Source organism: Platalea leucorodia (genome assembly GCF_965183815.1).
Source record: "Platalea leucorodia genome assembly, chromosome: 2".
Lineage (NCBI taxonomy): Eukaryota > Metazoa > Chordata > Aves > Pelecaniformes > Threskiornithidae > Platalea > Platalea leucorodia.
Genome location: NC_138824.1, coordinates 101268380 through 101287093, shown reverse-complemented (window position 1 = coordinate 101287093; position 18714 = coordinate 101268380). Strand labels below are relative to the sequence as shown.

The 18714-nt window shown below is 45.8% G+C and overlaps 1 protein-coding gene across 6 annotated transcripts in view; it reads left to right on the top strand.

Annotated features, from left to right (window-relative positions):
* The first annotated feature begins 553 nt into the window (after positions 1-553).
* SON (SON DNA and RNA binding protein) overlaps positions 554-18714 on the top strand; it is a 39791-nt gene continuing 21630 nt past the window's right edge. For 4 of the 6 annotated variants that reach the window (XR_014227395.1, XM_082303845.1, XM_082303846.1 and 1 more), the window contains exons 1-4: positions 554-884; positions 2540-2706; positions 5107-15963; positions 17489-17649. Coding sequence is in view for 5 of the 6 variants with exons in the window: in XM_082303845.1 (XP_082159971.1) it covers positions 763-884; positions 2540-2706; positions 5107-15963; positions 17489-17649 (11307 nt within the window). In the remaining variant the exon portion in view is untranslated. Of the gene's footprint in view, positions 885-1570; positions 1802-2539; positions 2707-5106; positions 15964-17488; positions 17650-18714 lie in introns of those variants that run through there. The other 2 variants (XM_082303843.1, XM_082303844.1) reach the window with 2 other exon arrangements.

The window sequence follows — 18714 nt, the reverse complement described above, 5'->3', positions numbered from 1 at the left end:
GCACAGTAAACGACTACGCTGCTCCGAAAGGGTCTCTCAACTTACTAAACCACGTTGAACTTGAGGCCGATGTTGCAAATAAAGACCCCAGCAGGAATTAAATGGTTGTGCCTAGGTTCTGAGGTATTTTAAATTTATTTCGGGTCAACTAACCCCCCTAAGTTACTCCTTCATGACACCAGAAGAAACTCTATGCGGGAAGAGCCTTCCAGCTGCAGGATTATCGGGTTTTGCAGGGCCGAGGGTGACAAAGTCGCGTTTGCACACGTATAGACTTGAGACCCGTTTTGGGGGCAGCGTGAAGGGGACCCCCCAGGGCGGCCCCACTCGGGACAAACTGATTTCGGTGCCTTCCAGCAAAAGGCCTCGCAGCAGACAGGGCTTTGCAGGGGGGCTGAGGCCGGGGCCGGCTTTCGCTCAGGTGTCCTTTATTCATCCACGGCGGCGGCATTTTCCTCCTCTTCCTTTGTTCCTTTAATTTTCCTCCCATCTCGCGGGGCGCCCGCCCGCCTGTCCCCGCAGCCAGCCCCCGGAGCACATGTGCGTGTCACAGCCGGGCCGCCTGCTCGCACGGCGGAGGGGGGAGGGCGCCTTTCGCATGGAGCCGCTCGGTAAGTGAGGGCAGCGCAGCGCAGCGCGGCGCAACGCCGGGGCCCTGTGATGCAGCACTCGGCTGCGGGCGGGCCCCCCTGCTAGGCGCTGCCCGCGCTCGGCACACGGGGCGGCGGAGGCGCGGGGCTTGGCCCCGCTCCATGGAGACCAATGGCATCGCTCCCACCCACCCCCACCGGCCCCGAGCCCGCCGGCACGCACAGCCGCACGCTTCAGCCCACCATGGCCCCGCCGCCGCCGCCGCCACCGCCGCCGCTCCGGCCCTCGGCGAGGTGAGTGCCGCCCGCCGGGCTTCTCCGCGGAGGCCCAGACGGCTCCGGGCCCCGGTGGCCGCCGGAGACGGCCGCGATCGCGGCGGGGGAAGCGGGAGGGAAGGGTGGGTGGTTGTGCGGGGGGGGGGGGGGGGGACAGAACACAAACGGACGGACGGGACACGGACGACGGGGACAGGGCCGCGGGGACCGGCGGTCTCCGGCCACCGCGGTGCCCTCCACCGACTCCCCCTCCTTTTCCTCCCCTCCGTCCCCGGTCTCCCGGAGGCTCAGGCGCAGCTTTTCGGTGTACGGGGCGCGAGAGGGGCCGCGAACGGTTTGGGGGGGGGGGTGTCGGCGCGGGGGCAGAACGGCAGTTAACGGTTTTCATCCCGGGGGGGGGGGGGGGGCAGGGCGGCCCGCCGGGGCTTTGCCTCTCGCGGCGGGGGGGCTGGGGGGGCGGCCGCCGGGAGGCGCGCGGCCGGTGGGGTGGGGAGGGCGAGTGCAACAACATGGCGGCGCGGCGCGCGCCTGCGGGGGGGGGGGGCGGGGAGCGGCGAACTTCTCCGAGACACGAGACTTCCCCACCCCCCCCGCCGGAAGCCAGACGGGGCTGGCGCTCTATGGCTTTTGCCGAGCGCTAGAGCGGCCGTCCGGAGGCCCGGGCTGTTCTCCCTCCCCCGCGACGTCATCCGTTAGAGGGCAGCCAATGGCGAGGGGGCGTCTAGCGAGCACGTCAGCAAGAGCCCTCGGCCTCTCGTTGCGGCGGTGCCTTGTGGGATATTGGAGGCCTCGCGTCTCGGCAGGAAGGAAAGCGGAGCGCGGAGGGGGGCCCGGTGCGATAGGGCTGTCATGGCGACTAATATCGAGCAGATCTTTCGGTCCTTTGTGGTTAGCAAATTCCGGGAGATCCAGGAAGAGCAGCAGCAGCACAGCGGGTAACGAGCCTGCCCGCGGCGGCGGGGGAGGCGGCGCCGCCGGGGCCTAGCGCGCAGGGAGAGGAGGGGTGTGCTGGAGCGGGGCGGGGGGGGGGAGTGCGCGGGCCCCGCCTGGGGACGGAGGGAGACGGGCCGGGGCCTGGGCCTCTTGAGGGTCATTTCGGCGTCAACATGGCGGGGCCCGGGGGCTCGCGCCCTTGCGAGTGCCTTGAGCGAAAACACGGCGGGGGGGGGGTGGGGGGAGGGGCGGGCGGGCGCACGCGTTGTCTCCTAGCGAACGCGCGCCCGTTTTCACGCACGGGTTTTCGGTCTTGGTCTCTTGTGTTGGGGCAAGAGGGGAAGGGGTGAGCGTCTGCGATTTGCCTTAGTGCATTTAAGCTCGCCTGGTTTTCCCCAGCCTTATCTGGCAAAGTGAGCAAAATTTGTTGGAGTAGAGTGAGTGATGGGTGCTTATTCTGTGAGGGGAGCCTATGCAAGTTCTTACATAAAGCATGGGGACCGTGGCACATTCGAGAACGTGTTTTCCCTCCTTGTGCCTAGTACTCAGTTATCACAACGTGTTCTGTTGTGAATAAGTGAAAGTCAATCAAAAGGTAGATGTTTCACTAAAAGCATGGCTTCTTCAGGGAGCTAAAATACTGTTTTGAAGGGTTGGGTATAATAAATGCTTATGAATAAAAAGAAAAGTCAAAAAAGGCTCAAAATTGCTTGTATTATGTTGATATTTTTTTTGGTTAGTGGAAAGGTAGAAGGCCAGCCCAATGGTGACACAATCCCAGCTGAGCAAGCCAACCCTTCAGATGACACTGTTGCTGGTGCTGGGAGTCGTCAGAATGATCAGATAGTGCAGAAAATAGAGGAAGTGCTCTCTGGAGCCCTTGATACAGAGCTGCAGTGCAAATCAGGTAAATGAAAACACATTTGGCAAATACGTACATGTTTAAGAAGGTTGTCATAGTGCTTAAAATTGAATCAGTTTTACAGAGATGAAAAAGTACTTTTCAGTACTGCTCCTCTCGCCGAGCTTCATCCGACAAGTTGTATATTTATTGTAACGCTTGTTAAGTATTTTTTTTTTTATCTGCTGTGATTTACAACCATAGATGGACAGAGAAATACGTAATTTAAAAATTGAAGCTGGTCATTAAATGAAAGCATTAGTGTGCAAAAAAGTTAGTTTTCTTTTCTCTCTGTTGTGGTAATACTAAAATGTATAAATAATATCCATATATATATATATATAATTGTCTTTATTTTGTATATACTTACTTTAAGATCTCGATGAGCAGTTCTTACTAACAAAGCTGGTACTGATGCCTAGAAGCATTGTTTGTTTTGTTGTTTTGGATTAGTTTGCAAGATTATTTCTAAAAATTATTTTATTAGAATTCAGAACTGTATGATTAACTATTCTGTCGGAGTAAGATGCTTTGTTGTTTTAAAATGAATAATGCACTTATCTTTAAAATGTAGATACTCGGATTGCAAGCTTACAAAGGTTAAGAAATTTTTATGTAGCAATCTCATAACTTCAATAACTGGATTTATTATGCCAAAAAGTTGCACGTGAGTATCCCTTCTCATGGGACTAGTCCTTTCCGTAAAATTTCTGAAGAGTTAGTGAGATGAAGGCTCTAATTAATTGCATTTCTAATTTTTTGGAGTTGAAACATAGATGACTGCTATGTGCTTGGTAAGTATAGTTCCAGAGTGATTTTTTTTTTTTTTTTTTCTTTTCCTTAAGAGGCAGCGTAGAAAATTGTTTATTTCAGAGATTCTTTTTGCAAGGTTTTGGAATTGCTTTTTCTTTCTTTTATGCACAGTGGCTTGTTTACCTTGAGCATTTTCAACAGTCATTCACTTATGTTGTATAAACAGCACTTTAGGCTGGCATCTTTTTATTTTTTGTATTTTTGTTCTTCTGTCAAGGAAGAATGAGGCAAGCTAACATGGTAATAAGTAAGAAGTTAATAAACTTAACCCATGGTAAACGATCCCACTGTTCATATCTGGAAAGGAGTTAACGTTGCTGTTGGACAACAGAGATTATCTGAAAATGCTGTGTAGAAAAGGTCATTTGACTCTACTTCATTGTCCTCTTTCACTGCATTCACAGCAATGTTGGTGGAAACACTACTTTTTTGTTAAGCTGTTTATTCTGTAAAAATGCGTGTGCTTAAAAATAGGGAGAGACTTGTTTGTGGAATCTTAAGTCATGCTTATTTAATAGTTTTGTAATAACCAACAGTTTTTGAATGATTTTTGCAATGTTCACTTGAAATAGCATGCTTTGTAATCACGGCCAGAGTGTAACTGGAGAATCCATATTGCTGCGCTGGGCAGTATAAGTATAACCATTGAAGATAACATGCAAGCAGAGTTGAATATATAGCTCATATTTAACAGAAATTATAACAAGTTGCCTTTAATAGAAGTGCCTTTCTCATGAAAATGTGGCACTAGATCCAGAGAAGGGTAAGAACATAAAACAGGTTAAATTCAGAGGGAAGTCAGATACAGAATTAAAAGAAGGTGATCGAAACCTCAGTCTTCCTCTCTTCTTTCCCCGTCAGTGATTGCTTGTCCCTGCAGTCACCTCAATTTATTAGTTACTTTCCTGTTTGAAGCAAAAGCTCAATTAGGTACTTGCAGGTTTGCAGTTCCTTGTGGCAACTGCAGTCCAGTCTGAGCAGCTGGTTGCCTGCGATGCCTTAAAGATTGTTTGGAATTGGGGAAGTAGATGCTGTTTCCCCAAATTTGTTTGAAGAACTTAGTAAATATGCTTAGATAATTTCTAACACGCTAGTAATATTAGGCTCACTCACAAGTTAAACCGTAGTAGGGGGTGATGGGCCGGCCACGTTTTATACAATAAGCATATCACCACTTAGATAATTTGTCTGGAAAATGGGGGTTCTTGTTTCACTTCCATATGCAGCTTGGTGGAGTTTAAAAGCACATCTCCAGCCTCCTGGAAGAATGCAGTGCCCAGTTGAATATACATGGAAGTAAATCCAGCTACTTCTTGGAAAGAGTCATGTTCCCACTGGAACTGTGTTGCTGACCAAGAAGATTTGGTTAACTTTTTGAAAGCAGAACTAGTTATTTCTACTTAAAGTGACTCCCGAGAGGAAGGGTAACTGGGCTGAAAAGGGAATGTGTGCTATTTTTGTATGGTAGTTTAGTGAAGAAGGCATGGGTTTCAAGTTTAAATTTTTTGTACCTCTGCACTTGGTCACTAGTCTAAAAGAATTTTTAACATGTAGTTTTAATAACATTTACAAGGAAAATATCATTTTTTCTAGATGTAGACAAAAATACTGTGAAAAATAGTGCTCAGTCTACAAAAAGAAGCTCTACTGCTGAAGATGAAATTCCTAGGAAAAAATCAAAGAAGAACAAGAAACACAAAAGCAAGAAGAAGAAGAAAAAGAAGAAGAAAAGGAAGAAAGAGAAAAAGCATAAAAAGCAGCCAAAGGAGTCAAAGTTGAGTACACGTCATGGAGAACATGCAGACTTGCAGCCTGCTTCTCACTTGATGCCAGAGAAATCAAGCTCCAAATTGAGTGTACAGCATGGAGGATTTGGAGATGCAAACCTGGCTGCCCACGTGCAGCCAGAAGAACTGTGCTTAAAAACAAGTGAGGAGCTTGATAGACAAGCTTTAGGACTTGTTTCTCATTCAAGAACAGATTTTCAGCAATCTACAGAAAATCTTGGAAGTGAGAAGGGGGCTTTGTGTGCAACAAATCCTCCATTTAATTTAGAAGGCAGCCAATCTGATATCCAGGAAAATGCTAGTATAACTCAAACTAAGATTTGCACTAGAGAAGAACAAATTAAACAGTCTCACGAAAATATTTATCCTATAGCTATTAATGCGAGTGAAAAGGGTGTTCTTGTTGATACTGGAAATGATACTTTATCTAGCATCCCATCTGGAGTTGCCAGTAAATCTGAAATTCAGAAAGATTCAGCAGCAACTCTAGCTCCAGAGGTAATAGAAGCACTAAAAGGTTCAGAAGTTATTCTGAAATCTAAAGGCAGTGGGGAAGTAAAAGTTTTGGATACAGCTCTTGAGTCTGAGACCATGGAGGTGTTGAAATATTCAGAAGCATCTCTGCAATCTGTGGCACAGGGAGGAGCAAAAGAGTTAGACGCAACTTCAGCATCTGTGTCTTCAGCAAGTGATGTGACAACAATTCCTAAATCTGCAAATCAGGCAGATCTGAGTACTGTGAAGGTAGCTCACATGTCTGTGGCCATGGAAGAAATGAAAATTCCAGAAGCAAGTGAAAAATCTCTGCATATGGGAAATGTGGAAAGATCTTTGGAATTAGGGGCTGTGAGCAGAACTTTGGAGCCGGCCCCGAAGCCCTCAGTTACATCTGATACTTCGAGAGTGATGCAGTGCAGCCCCACGGAGGGTTCAAGTGTCTTGAAGGCACATGTATCTTTGCAACATCCTTTTAAAATATCTACAGCGACTGCTGTGACCCAGGTGGAAATACAAAGTGCCAAAATATCCCTGGGACCTGGAGCTGGTGAAGTGAAGGATATTGAACCAGCTAGAAGCTCTGTGCATATGGAAAATGTGAAAGCTTTGGAAGAAGCTCTGCAGCCGATTGCTGTAGTACAGCCCAAAACTTTGGAAACAATCATGGAACCTGTGGGTGTTACAGCAAAAGATGTCGAAGCAGCTCGAGAATGTCTGCAAGCTGAAGTAGTCAAAGATGTGGAACGTACCACTGATCCTGCAACACTGCTGAATGCATCAGGAGCGTTCCTACAATCTAAAGTCTTGACAGAATCAAGAAGTGTGGATAGAACCCAGGAATCTGGTCTTCCAGCAGGATTGACAGATGTGAACGTGGTTGCAGATGCAAAAGGTTTAAGAGCAACTTCAGAACCTGTAGCAGTTGTGCAGACCTTCGTTCCCCAAACAACTCCAGAAATCCAGATGGCAGAGGGTTTTAAAGGTCCACAAGCAACTGTGGAAGTTGCAGCACTAACAGGAGTAAAAGGTCGAGAAACAAGTCAAGCTACTCTGCAACTGGAAAATACTAGCGCTTCAAAAATTTCAGAATCTACTTTCAAGGCTGTAGCTGTAACAGAGGCAAAAGATTCAGAAGGTACTTCATTACTGAGACAACCAGAGGAGCTGAGAGAATCAAGATCTGAGAGTGAATCAAACGTGAGAGGTTTGGAAGCCACTCCCCTGTCTTTGCAGAAACAAGATGTGAAGAGTCCAGGAGGAGTCCTAAGACCACTGGCTGTGGTGGAAGCAAAAACTTTGAAAACAGCTTCACTGTCTTTGCAAATGGAAGGTGTGAAAGCTTCAGAAGAAGCTGTCCATTGTGGGACTGTGGCCAGAGGTTTAGCAGCAACACTAGGTTCAACAGTGCTGTCAAAAGGTTCAGAGATAAATCTAGGTAGTATGGCAGGTGTAGAAGCAGGCTCAGATGCTGGTCTCCTAGCTATGAAAGTCGGATCTGTGAGTCCAGTGAAAAGTTTGGAAACAACTGTAGGACCTGTAGCAGAGACAGAAAGGAAAGATTCAGAAGCAGACCTTGCCAGAGCTGGGACAGAGATGAAGATATGTTCATCACACCTGCACGTGAAAGGTGTGAGGGATTTGGGAGATCCAGCGTCTGTAGGTATGGCAAAGACACAAGCTTTGGAAGCAGTCTTGCAGCCTGGAACCCTTGCAGTGGCAAGGGGCTTAGGAGAAAATGTGTGTTCTGAAACCACAATGGGTAGCAAAGTCTTGGAAGCAAGTCCAGGACTTCTTGCCTTAGAAGAAAGGTCAGAAAGGACTCCTGAATCTGTGGTTGCATGTGTAAGCATGGAACCAGTTAGGGAGTCTGAGGCATTATCAGGAATGATGCATTTGAAAACCACAGCAGAGAGAGAACCAAAACATGCAGAAACAGTTGCAGAACCTCTTGGTGCAAGCAAAACAAAGAGTTCCATCATTTCACAGTCTCAGGTCATGACACATACAAGAACCTCACAAACTGAGGTGATAGAGGAGATAAAGGATTCCGAACTAGCTACCAGGTCTGCCACTGTAGAAATGAGAGGTTTAGACAACTTGTCGGAAGTTGAGGCAGTTGCAGAAGTAAAAGATGTGGAAGCGAGATCAAAAACTTCACCCTTAACACAGATGAAAAATTTGGAAATGGTTGTGGGATCTGAAACAAGGACACTAGTGCAAGGTTTGGGAAGGACATTGGCATCTGAGGTGGTTAGAGAAATGACACATTCTGAAGTTGCTCCAGAAGATCCAAACAAAGCAAAGGCAAGGAGCAAAGAAGCAATACTAGAACCTGTGCAAACAGTGACGGTGCAAACTTTAGAAACAAGTTCAAAATCTGTACAGGAACAAATAGTAGGTCATTCAGAAGCAGTATTAGAGTCTTTGCCCAGAGTGGAAGAAAAAACTATGGCATCAGAAATAGTGACAGAAGTGAGAAACTTGAAAGGAACTTTGGAATCTAAGATTTCAACAGATGTGAGAACTCAGGGACCTACTGTAGAATATATAATTGCAACAAAGAGGACAAGCATAAAAAAAAATGAGCCCTTGCTTATCGGTGTAAAAGATTTGGAAGAAGCTTCAGAAACGGAGAAAGCGATGAAAGCAAAATATTTGGAGCCAGCATCAGAAGCTAGAGAAGTGAGGTTGTTGGAAGGCATGAAAGAGTCTGCAACAATAGAGGTGAAAGGTTCTGAAACAGTCGAAGAGCCTGAGGTACACATGGATATCCAAGGTTTGGAAACTTCCCAAAAGTCTGGAGATGTGGAGGCGACGAATGTCCTAGAGGATGTTTCAGAAGCTGTTCCAGAATCTTTGCACACTGAAAAGCAAGAACATCTGCAAGCGGTTCTAGAAGCAAAATCTGCTGCAGAATGGAAGAGTACAGAAGAGGCTCCAGAAATCTTGAGTGCTGCTGAAATGAAATCTTCTGAAGCAGTTCCAAAACCAGGGGACATGAAAGATCTGGAAACACTGGAACGTGAAGTGGCAGCGGACGTACAATATGCAGAAGGGGTGCAGGGTCAGCAAATGGATGTGAGAGTTCCAGGTCAAGCTCGAGAATGCGAGATACTGGTTGAGAAGAAAGATGCAGAGCAAACTCAAGCATCTGAGCCTTTAATAGCAGGAACAGTTTTTAGTTCTTCACATGCAGCAGATGAAAAAGATTCAGCAGGGACTCCTGAATCTGAAATAATCAGAGACACAAAACAGTTGGAAGCAGCTCCAGCTCATGCAGCAGAAACAAAAGATTTGGAAACAGCTCCTCTTCCTGAGACTGTTGTAGAGCAGAAAGATGCAGAAGCAGCTGTGGCGTTGGAGGCAGAGACAAAAGATTTGGAAGCAGCTCCAGTACCTGAGACTGTTACAGAAGCAGTTTCAGTACTTACAGCAGAGGCAAGCCAGTCGGAAGTCATTCCACAGGATGAGGCTGTCAAAGAAGCAACCCCAGAACAGGAGTCGGAGAAAAGAGATTCAGAAACATCTGATGTGCAGCCTGATGTGGCGGCACGCATGAAGGAGACTCTGATGAGACTTGAGAAAGTTATTGAAAAAAGTAGCCATAGAAGCAGTGATAAAAAACATGATGCAAAGAAACAAAAAAGGAGTCGCTCCAAGTCTCAGTCCAGGTCTAGGAAGCGGAAGAAAAAATCAAGGTCGCGTTCTACTTCCAGGCGTTTGACCTCTAAAAGAGCACGTTCTAGGAGCAGAAATTATTCAGATTCCAGAAAAAAGCATTCCAAATCTAGATCCCGATCTGTGGAGAAGAGAGAGAGAAGAGTGTCTTCCCGGAGGTCCAGGCGCAGACGTTCCAGGTCATCTGACCGTTACAGGTCTAAATCCAGATCAGCAGAAAAGAGAGGGAGCAGACTGTCCTCTGGGAGGTCCAGACGTAGACGTTCCAGGTCGTCTGACCACTACAGGTCTAAATCCAGATCAGTGGAAAAGCGACTGTCCTCCCGAAGGTCCAGACGCAGACGTTCCAGGTCTTCTGACCGCTATAGATCTAAGTCCAGGTCAGCGGAAAAGCGACTGTCCTCTCGAAGGTCTGGGCGCAGACGTTCCAGGTCTTCTGACCGCTACAGGTCTAAGTCCAGGTCAGCGGAAAAGCGACTGTCTTCTCGAAGGTCTGGGCGCAGACGTTCCAGGTCTTCTGACCGCTACAGGTCTAAGTCCAGGTCAGCGGAAAAGCGACTGTCCTCTCGAAGGTCTGGGCGCAGACGTTCCAGGTCATCTGACCGCTACAGGTCTAAGTCTAGGTCAGTGGAAAAGCGATTGTCCTCCCGAAGGTCTGGGCGCAGACGTTCCAGGTCATCTGACCGCTACAGGTCTAAATCACGGTCAGTGGAAAAGAGGGGGAGCAGGTTGTCCTCCTGGAGATCCCGCCGCAGACGTTCGAGGTCCTCTGACCGTTCTAAATCTAGATCCAGGTCTTCAGAAAAGAGAGGGGGCAAAGAATACTCATGGAGGTTCAGGCATAGAGGATCTGGTTCCTCTGATCGTTCAAAATCTAGGTCAAGATCTGTCGAGAAGAGAGGTCGGAAGGCATCTCTGCGGAGGTCTAAACGTCAGCGCTCGAAGTCCTCTGACCGTTACAAGTCTAGATCCAGATCAGTAGAAAAAAGAGATCGGAAGCAGTCATCGCGGAAGTCCAAACGTCAGCGCTCAAAGTCCTCTGACCGTTACAAGTCTAGATCCAAATCAGTGGAAAAAAAGAAGGAGTCCTCACGAAAATCTAAGCGTCGCCGCTCAAAATCTTCTGAACGTTACAAGTCTAGGTCTAGATCTGTTGAAAAAAAACGCAAGGAATCTTCAAAAAAATCCAAACGGAAACGTTCTAAGTCCTCTGATAGCGTTAAGTCAAGGTCCAAATCTATAGAAAAAAGAGAGAGTAAGTTATCCTCAGTAAAGTGCAGTAGCAAGTGTGTGGAGTCTTCTGAACTTCAGGAGTCAACCAAATGTCTTGAAAAAGCAGATGTTCCTGAACCTTCTTTTGCAAGTGAAGGCAGCTCCTCCAAATCCTCTAATGGTCCCATGTCAGTAGCTTTGTCCCTTGAAGGAGTAAATGGCCCAGAGCTGCCACCAGCATCTGAAAGTGGATTTTCCAAAACTTTTGATACTCTTGAGAAAAGCTCCTCGTCTGTTGAAAAACCAGTGGATCTGCCTGAATTTGATAGCTCCAAAACCCCAGATGACCAGGAATTGAGATCGATGTCTGTGGAAAAAACACAGGTTTCGGAGCTTTCTGTGACGTCTGAAAATGGATCTGCTGAAAAAGCAGTGGCTCTGGAGTCTTCATCACTACCTGAACTTACATACTCTGCATCCAAGTCAAGATCCTCATCTGTTGAAAAAAAGGGAGATCCAGAAGCTTCTTCTGTAGCAGAATTTCAGCTCTCCGCATCCCATGAAGATGAGTCAAGATCTACCTCTCTCAATGAAATAGAGGGTCCACAGCCTCTTCTGACACTTGAAAGTGGATGCTCTGTGTCTTCTGATGATTGCAAGACAATCTCCTCGTCCTCTGGAAAAACAGAGGTTCAGGGGTCTTCTCTGATGTCTGAAAGTGTACTCTCTGACTCGTCTGATGGTCATCAATTGAGACATACCCCTGTTGAAAAAACAGAGCTTCAGAAGGTTTTGGAAGTACCTGAAAGTGAATCTTCCAAGTTGACTGACAGCCCTGAGTCAAGGTCACTCTCTTTTGAAACAGCAGAGGCTCAAAAATCTTTTCTAGCACCTGAAGTTACATGCTCTGCGTTCCCTGATGTCTGTGAGTCAGCCTCCTTGCCTACTGAAAAGGGCCAGATGCAGGAGCCTTCTCTGGCTTCTGACAGTGGATGCTTCAAGTCTCCTGATGGCCGTGAATCAGGATCCAGTTTTGCTGCACAAATAGAGGAGCTTCCAGTGATGTCTGAAGGTGGGTCCTTCAAGTCACCTGATGGAAATGAACAAAGATCTTTATCTGTTGAAAAAGTCAAGGCTCCAGATGTTTCCCTGACATCTGAGTGTGGTCCTGTTGAGATCTCGGATGACCTCATGTCAGCATCATCTTTTGAAAAAATGCGTGGAGTTGTACTGACAACTGTAGGACAAAGCTGCAAGTCTTCTGAAGTTCATGAGTCCAGATCATCTGTTAACAAAGAGTTAGATGGTCCGACACTTTCACAAGTACTTGAAATTGACTGCTCTGAATCTTCTGAAATGCATGAATCGAGATACCTGCCTGCTGGAAAAATAGAGGGTACAGGATCTTTCTTGATGTCTAAAAGTGGAATTCCTGTGTGCCATGATGGCCATAAATCAAAATGCAATTACTTTGAGAAAACAGAAGGGGTGGAACTGTCGTTGGCATCTGAGCTTAGGTGTTCTGTTGTGCCTGAAGGCTATGAATTGACATCCACTGCAGTTGAAAAAATAGAAATACAGAAGCCTCCTCTCCCACTGGAAAGTGGGTTCTCCAAGTCTGCTGATGTCTGTGAATCAGTAAGCTCACCTACTGAAAATCTACAGGCCCCAGTGACTTCTCTGACATCTGAAGGTGGGCTTCTCCTGTTGACTGATAGTCATGAATTGAGACCTATCCCTGCTGAAAAAGTAGAGGCGCAAAAGTCATCTGAACTGAAATGCATTGCATCCCCTGATGGCCACAAGTTGAGATCTGCCTATGATGAAGAAATACAGGTACAGGAGGCACCTCTGATCCTGGAAAGCAGATGTTCTGTTTCCTCTGATGGTCATGAGTTGACATCCACCCCTTTTGAAAAAGTGGAAGTAGAGGAGCCTTCTCAAATGTCTGAAAACGAATATGCCATAGAGCTTGATGGCCCGGGGTTGACATCAACCCCTGCTGAAAAAGCAGACATGCGGGAACTTTATCGGACGTCTGCAGAAAGATGTTCAGTGTCCATTGAGAGCCAGGAGTTGGGGTCACCTGCTGTTGAAAAGATAGAAGTGCAAGAGCGTGCTCTGATACCTGAAAATGAATATGCTGTATCCTGGGAGGGCCAGGAGTTGAGATCTAGCTCTCCTGAAAAGGTAGAGATGCAGGAGGCTTCTCTAGTACCTGACAATGAATATGCTGTGTCTTCCGAAGATCACGAATTGCCGTCTTCCCTTGCTGAAAAAACAGAGGTACAGGAGTGTTCTCTGCTGTCTGAAAATGAATATGCTGTATCTCCTGGGGGCCAGGAGATGACAGCCAGCCCTGCTGAAAAAGAGGTGCAGGAGCCTTCTCTGACATCTGATAGTGAATATACCATCTTCCCTGAAGGCCAAGGATTACAGTCTACCCTTACCGAAAAAACAGCAGTGCAGGAGCCTTCACTAATATCAGACAGTCAATACGCTGCATCCCCCAAAGGGCAGGAGTTGCTCTCTGCTCTTACTGAAAAAACAGAGGTGCAGGAGTGTTCTTTGCTGTCTGAAAATGAGTATGATGTATCCCCTGAAGGCCATGATTTGAGATCCAGTCCTGTTGAAAAAGAAGAAATGGAGGAACCTTCTGAAACATCTGAAAGTGAAAGTTCAATGTCCACTGATAGCCAGGAGTTGCAGTCTACTGTTGTTGAAAAAACAGAGGTGCAGGAGTTGTCTTTGTCTGAAGGTGAATGTGCCATGTCCCCTGAATGCCAGGAGCTGCAGTCTAGCCCTGCTGAAAAAGTGGAGGCTAAGGAACCTTCTCTGACATCTGAAAATGAACACGCTCTGTCCCCTGAAGAGTATGAATCAAGATTGGCTCATGGTGAGAAAACAGAGGATATGGATTCTTCTTTGACATCTGAAAATGACCATCTTTTGTCTTTTGAGAGCCAGGAGGTGAGATTCACCTCTGTTCAAAAAGCAGATATGCAGGAGCTTTCTCCAACACCTGAAAATGAACATGCAGCATCCCCTGATGGAAAAGTAGGTGGTCTTGAACCTTTGATGGTAAATGATAGAGCCTCCATGTCCCCTGATGACAGTGACTTGAAATCCATTCCTGTTGAAAAAATGGACGATGCAATGCCATCTTTAATGCCTGAAAGTGGGTGCTCCATGTCCCCTGATGGCTACAGTGTGAAATCTGGCCCTGCTGAAGAAACAGGGGATCTAGAGCCCTCTTTGATATCTGAACGTAGACATTCCACATCCTCGTATCAGGAAGGTCATGAGCCGAAATCTCCCATGGAGGAAGAGGGTCTAGAGTCCTCTTTGACTTCTGAACATAGACGATCTGTGTCGCCTGAGGGTCATGACCAGAAATCTACCATAGATGAAGAAATGGATGATCTGGAGCCCTCTTTGACACCTGAACATAGGCGCTCCACGTCCCCTGATGAGCACGAGTCAAGATCTAGTGTAGGTGACGAAGCAGAGTATCTGGAGCAGCCTTTGACAACAGAACGTAGATGCTCCGTGTCTTCCGATGAGCATGAGTCAAGGTCTACCGCTGGGGAAGAGGTAGAGGATGCAGAACCCTCCTTGAGAGCTGAGCGAAGAGACTCCACATCCTCTGATGACCACGAGTCAAGGTCTACCACTGGTGAAGATATAGAAGATGGGGAACCCTCTTTGACAGCTGAACGTAGACACTCCACATCCTCTGATGACCGTGAGTCAAGGTCTACAACTGGTGAAGAAATAGAGGATTTGGAACCGTCTTTGACAGCTGAACATAGACGCTCCATGTCTCCTGATGGACGTGAGTCAAGGTCAACAACTGGTGAAGAAGCAGAGGACCGGGAGCTCTCTTTGACAGCTGAACGTAGACACTCCACATCCTCAGATGAACATGAGTCGAGGTCTACCACTGGTGAAGATGTGGAGGATATGGAACCCTCCTTGACAGCTGAACGAAGAGATTCCACATCATCAGACGAGCAGGAGTCAAGGTCTACCACTGGTGAAGATGTGGAGGATATGGAACCCTCCTTGACAACTGAACACAGGCGTTCCACATCCCCTGATGGGCGTGAATCGAGGTCTACCACTGGTGAAGAAGTAGATGATGTGGAGCCCTCCTTGACAGCTGAACGAAGAGACTCCACATCGTCAGATGAGCACGACTCAAGGTCTACCACCGGTGAAGAGGGTGAGGATGCGGAGCCCTCTTTGCCAGATGAAGATAAACAGGATTCCATGCCTCTTGAGAGGTTGGAGGAACAGGACTCTTCCTTTATACCTGAAAGTAGGCGTTCTGAGTCTTCTGAACGTGAAAAATCTAGATCCAAATCTGTTGATAAAATATCTGACAAAGAGTCTTCACGAAGATCTGTAAGCAGACACTCAAAATCTCCGACTCGCCAGAAGAGTCGTTCCACATCTGTTGAAAAAGTCGCAGACAAAGAGTCTTCACGGAGATCTAGACGTAGACGTTCCAGGTCTACTGCTCGTCAGAAGAGTAGATCCACATCTGTCGAAAAAACAGCAGACAAAGAATCTTCACGGAGGTCTAGACGTAGACGCTCCAGGTCCACTGCTCGCCAAAGAAGTCGATCGACATCTGTTGAAAAAGCAGCAGACAAAGAGTCGTCGCGGAGGTCTAGACGTAGACGCTCCAGGTCCACTGCTCGCCAAAGGAGTCGATCCAAATCTGTTGAAAAAACAGCAGACAAAGAGTCTTCACGGAGGTCTAGAAGCAGACGCTCCAGGTCTTCTCAGCACAGGTCCCAGAGATACGATACAGAATCTCGCTCTAGACGGAATCGCTCCAGATCCGTAACACGGAGAAGAGCATCAAGATCAAAATCTAATCGTCGCTCTCGGTCTAGCTCATTGTCGCGTTCAAGGCACAGAAGGAGGAGTAGGTCAAGATCAGCATCAAGAAGGCGGCGTTCTTTATCGAGAGACAGGCGTAAGAGATCTCAGAGAAATAGATCAAGATCTACTGACAGAAGAAGAAGAAGATCAGATTCAAGAGATCGTAGAATATCACTCAGATTACGGAGCAGGAGTCGAACACCTATTCGTCAAAGGCGATCAAGGTCAAGAGGAAGAAGACGGAGCTCTAGTAGGTCACCAATTCGACTACGGCGATCAAGATCTTCAGGGAGAAGAAGATACAGCAGATCACCTGATCGTCGTAGGTCGAGGTCATCGGAACGATTTTCAAGCAGGTCACCTAAACGTCTTACAGACTTGGGTAAGTGATAATTTTATTTTCAGTAGTTCCATGGTTAGGTGGTAATGTGTTCATTTACATAGTCTTATTTTAACATATCTCTGTAGCATTCGTAAGGAATTTCTTGGAAGTTGTTTTGTGCATTACTTTTAGGCAGTGACTTCCAGAAGGAACTTTTATGTTGGAGCTGAATCAATGCTTACCATGTAGATGACAGTGTATTTAGAGCAGGTTATATCTTTGTTATAGAGCTTTTATACAAAGTTAGTATGTTGCAGTCTTGAGGAACACTGTTCATTGTAGTAGTTAGTAAAGGCCAGGTACTCTGTATGTAGAACTTATGAAGTTCTAGTTTTCCTGAGAACAAATTGGGCATGAAAGAACATTTGAAAGTAAGCGCCAGTTGGAGAGCTCTTAGCTCTTTTGTCAGCTGTAATGTTTGTTTATCTGTTTCCATTACTCTGTCTTGCCGATTTCCCACGGTAAGAACTTAATGGGAAGGGAGAATCCTTTCTGAAAATATTCCCAGACCCAGCTGATTGGAAAATAAAAGAAAAAATGCTAATGAACTACATCTTTTCTCTGTGACTGGAGGAAGAGAGGCCTTGTAGCTTCCTTAGGTAGTAAGTTATGTAAGGAGAAAGAAGGTTTTAATTTTGAGAGACAAGCTCTTTTACAGTGTGTGAGGAAGCCTCCTTTTGTGGACCTCAGGTTCTGATCCTTTTAGTCCTGTCTCAAAGTTACCATGGAAGCCCCTCTGCCAGAGAAGTATTTTTGTACAGAACACGAGAATTAATGAGCATCCTTGACTCTGCCTTCATGCTTTGATTATGCAGCACGTCTGTATCTATATACTTTCATTGTTTAAGAAGCAAAGCAATGTTGTCCTTTTAGGATTTTTGCAAAGCTGTATGCTTGCAGGGATAGTGGTAACTCGTTTATTTGCAAACTGGCAGATCAAATAAGATGTACTTCATTCCCTATTTCTTTGACAGGGCTGCATGTGCTTTTTTCCTTGATAAAGCAAAATACTGTTTTATTAATAGTTTTGTGTGTAATTGTATTTTACACAAGTACCCATTTTATTCAGTGCTTATTCTGTTGTAACTAGCTTTCAGGCTATGTACTGGGGGACTTGAGGGGATGTCCTCAAGACCTTTGAATCCTTTTCAGAGGTTGCTAGGAAGTAGACTTTGGAAGTTCTGCTGTCTAGAAATGACCCAGTATTTCCAAAACTAGAATGAGTCAGTGAAGCAAAATAGGCATCAGAACTTCTGGGATTTAGAGGATTTTGAGTGCTATAATTTGGACTCCCGTGCTTTGTGTTAAATTTGCAATTTCACTTGTCTGTTGAGTAGACAAAATTTTAGAAAGTCCAGAGCAGCTAAGTACAATTTTAGTTATTTTCACAGAACATAAAAATGCACAGGGTGGGTAAAATCTTGTGTTTTCCCTTTGTACTTTTAGTCTGCCAGAAATGCTTGTTTATTATTAAAACAAGAATCTGTAAAAATAATGATTTTTCTTAAAAAAAAATTTTTTTTAGACAAGGCCCAGCTACTTGAAATAGCCAAAGCTAATGCAGCTGCCATGTGCGCTAAGTCTGGTGTTCCCTTACCACCAAGCCTGATGCCTTTGTTATCTCAAAAGAAAGACGACAAAGCCAATCAGAAGTCATCAAGAGATACACTAAAGGAGCTCACTGAGGTAAGCGAGAACAACAGTATCAAACCCGAAAATAAGCAAACTGGTTTTCTGTAACTTCTAGGCAAGCTGTCATTCTGTGTGCTTGGTTCGCATTGTGAGATGGCTTGTGGTTTGAGCCCTTATTCTCTACACAGTTTTTTTAAAGTCATGAAAACAGGCTTTTTAATTCCATGGAAATGCATGAAATCCAATTCTTTTGCCCTTTTTTGTTTGTTTGTTTGTTTTTATTTTAATTTTGTAGAAATTGGTAGTTCTCCTTGCAGTCCTGTTAATAAAAACCAAAGCTTTCACTTCTGGTTTTTGGTTCTGGTGTTGTTAGTTATTTACATTCTTACTTTTGTTAGTGAATTTTGCATCATTAAATGTTAACTCTGGGTTAAAAATCTAGTGCCCACTTAACATAGTTCTATATATTTTAATAGGTACTCTAAGATATTTTTCGAGAACTATTGCAATTCTATCCTGTTGCAGTTCAAGTCTACAAATGGGATGTTTTTGTTCTGATTGTGGGGGAAGAAATTGCTACTTGTCCTTTTACTGTAGTAATGTTACCTTGTTTGATTTGCTAATTTGCCCCTACGTTTTTCTTCCCCAGAAACTAGAGAATATTTGGAATGGAAAAAAAAAAAGTGGTGTTTTTTTGTTTGATGGTTTGTTATTTTTTTTTTTAATTGCATCATCAGTGTGACAGGTCTGAAATACCTGTTTATGGAAATAACATCTGAAATTAAGCAATGTCTAATTGCTGAAAAGTAATTTCTTAGTTGTGTGTGGGCCAGTGGAAGCAGAAGTACTTATTAGTAAAAAAGCTGAGACTGTGCAGATAGACTGTGCAGACATCTTAATGTGGTTCTTCATGTAACCTGACGAAGATCTAGTGTAGCTAGTGCTAATCTGGAAGCCCAAAACCGGCCCCTTCCTTGCCCTTTCCAGTTGTGGGAATCTGTTGGATGATGTTCCTGTTCTGTTGGATCAGAATTAGCCACAGAAGCAGTCTGGGCTGTCGTCATATGGTAGTGTGCCCAAGTGGAGAACCCTTCCAGAGCTGTTCAGCTTCTTGCAAAG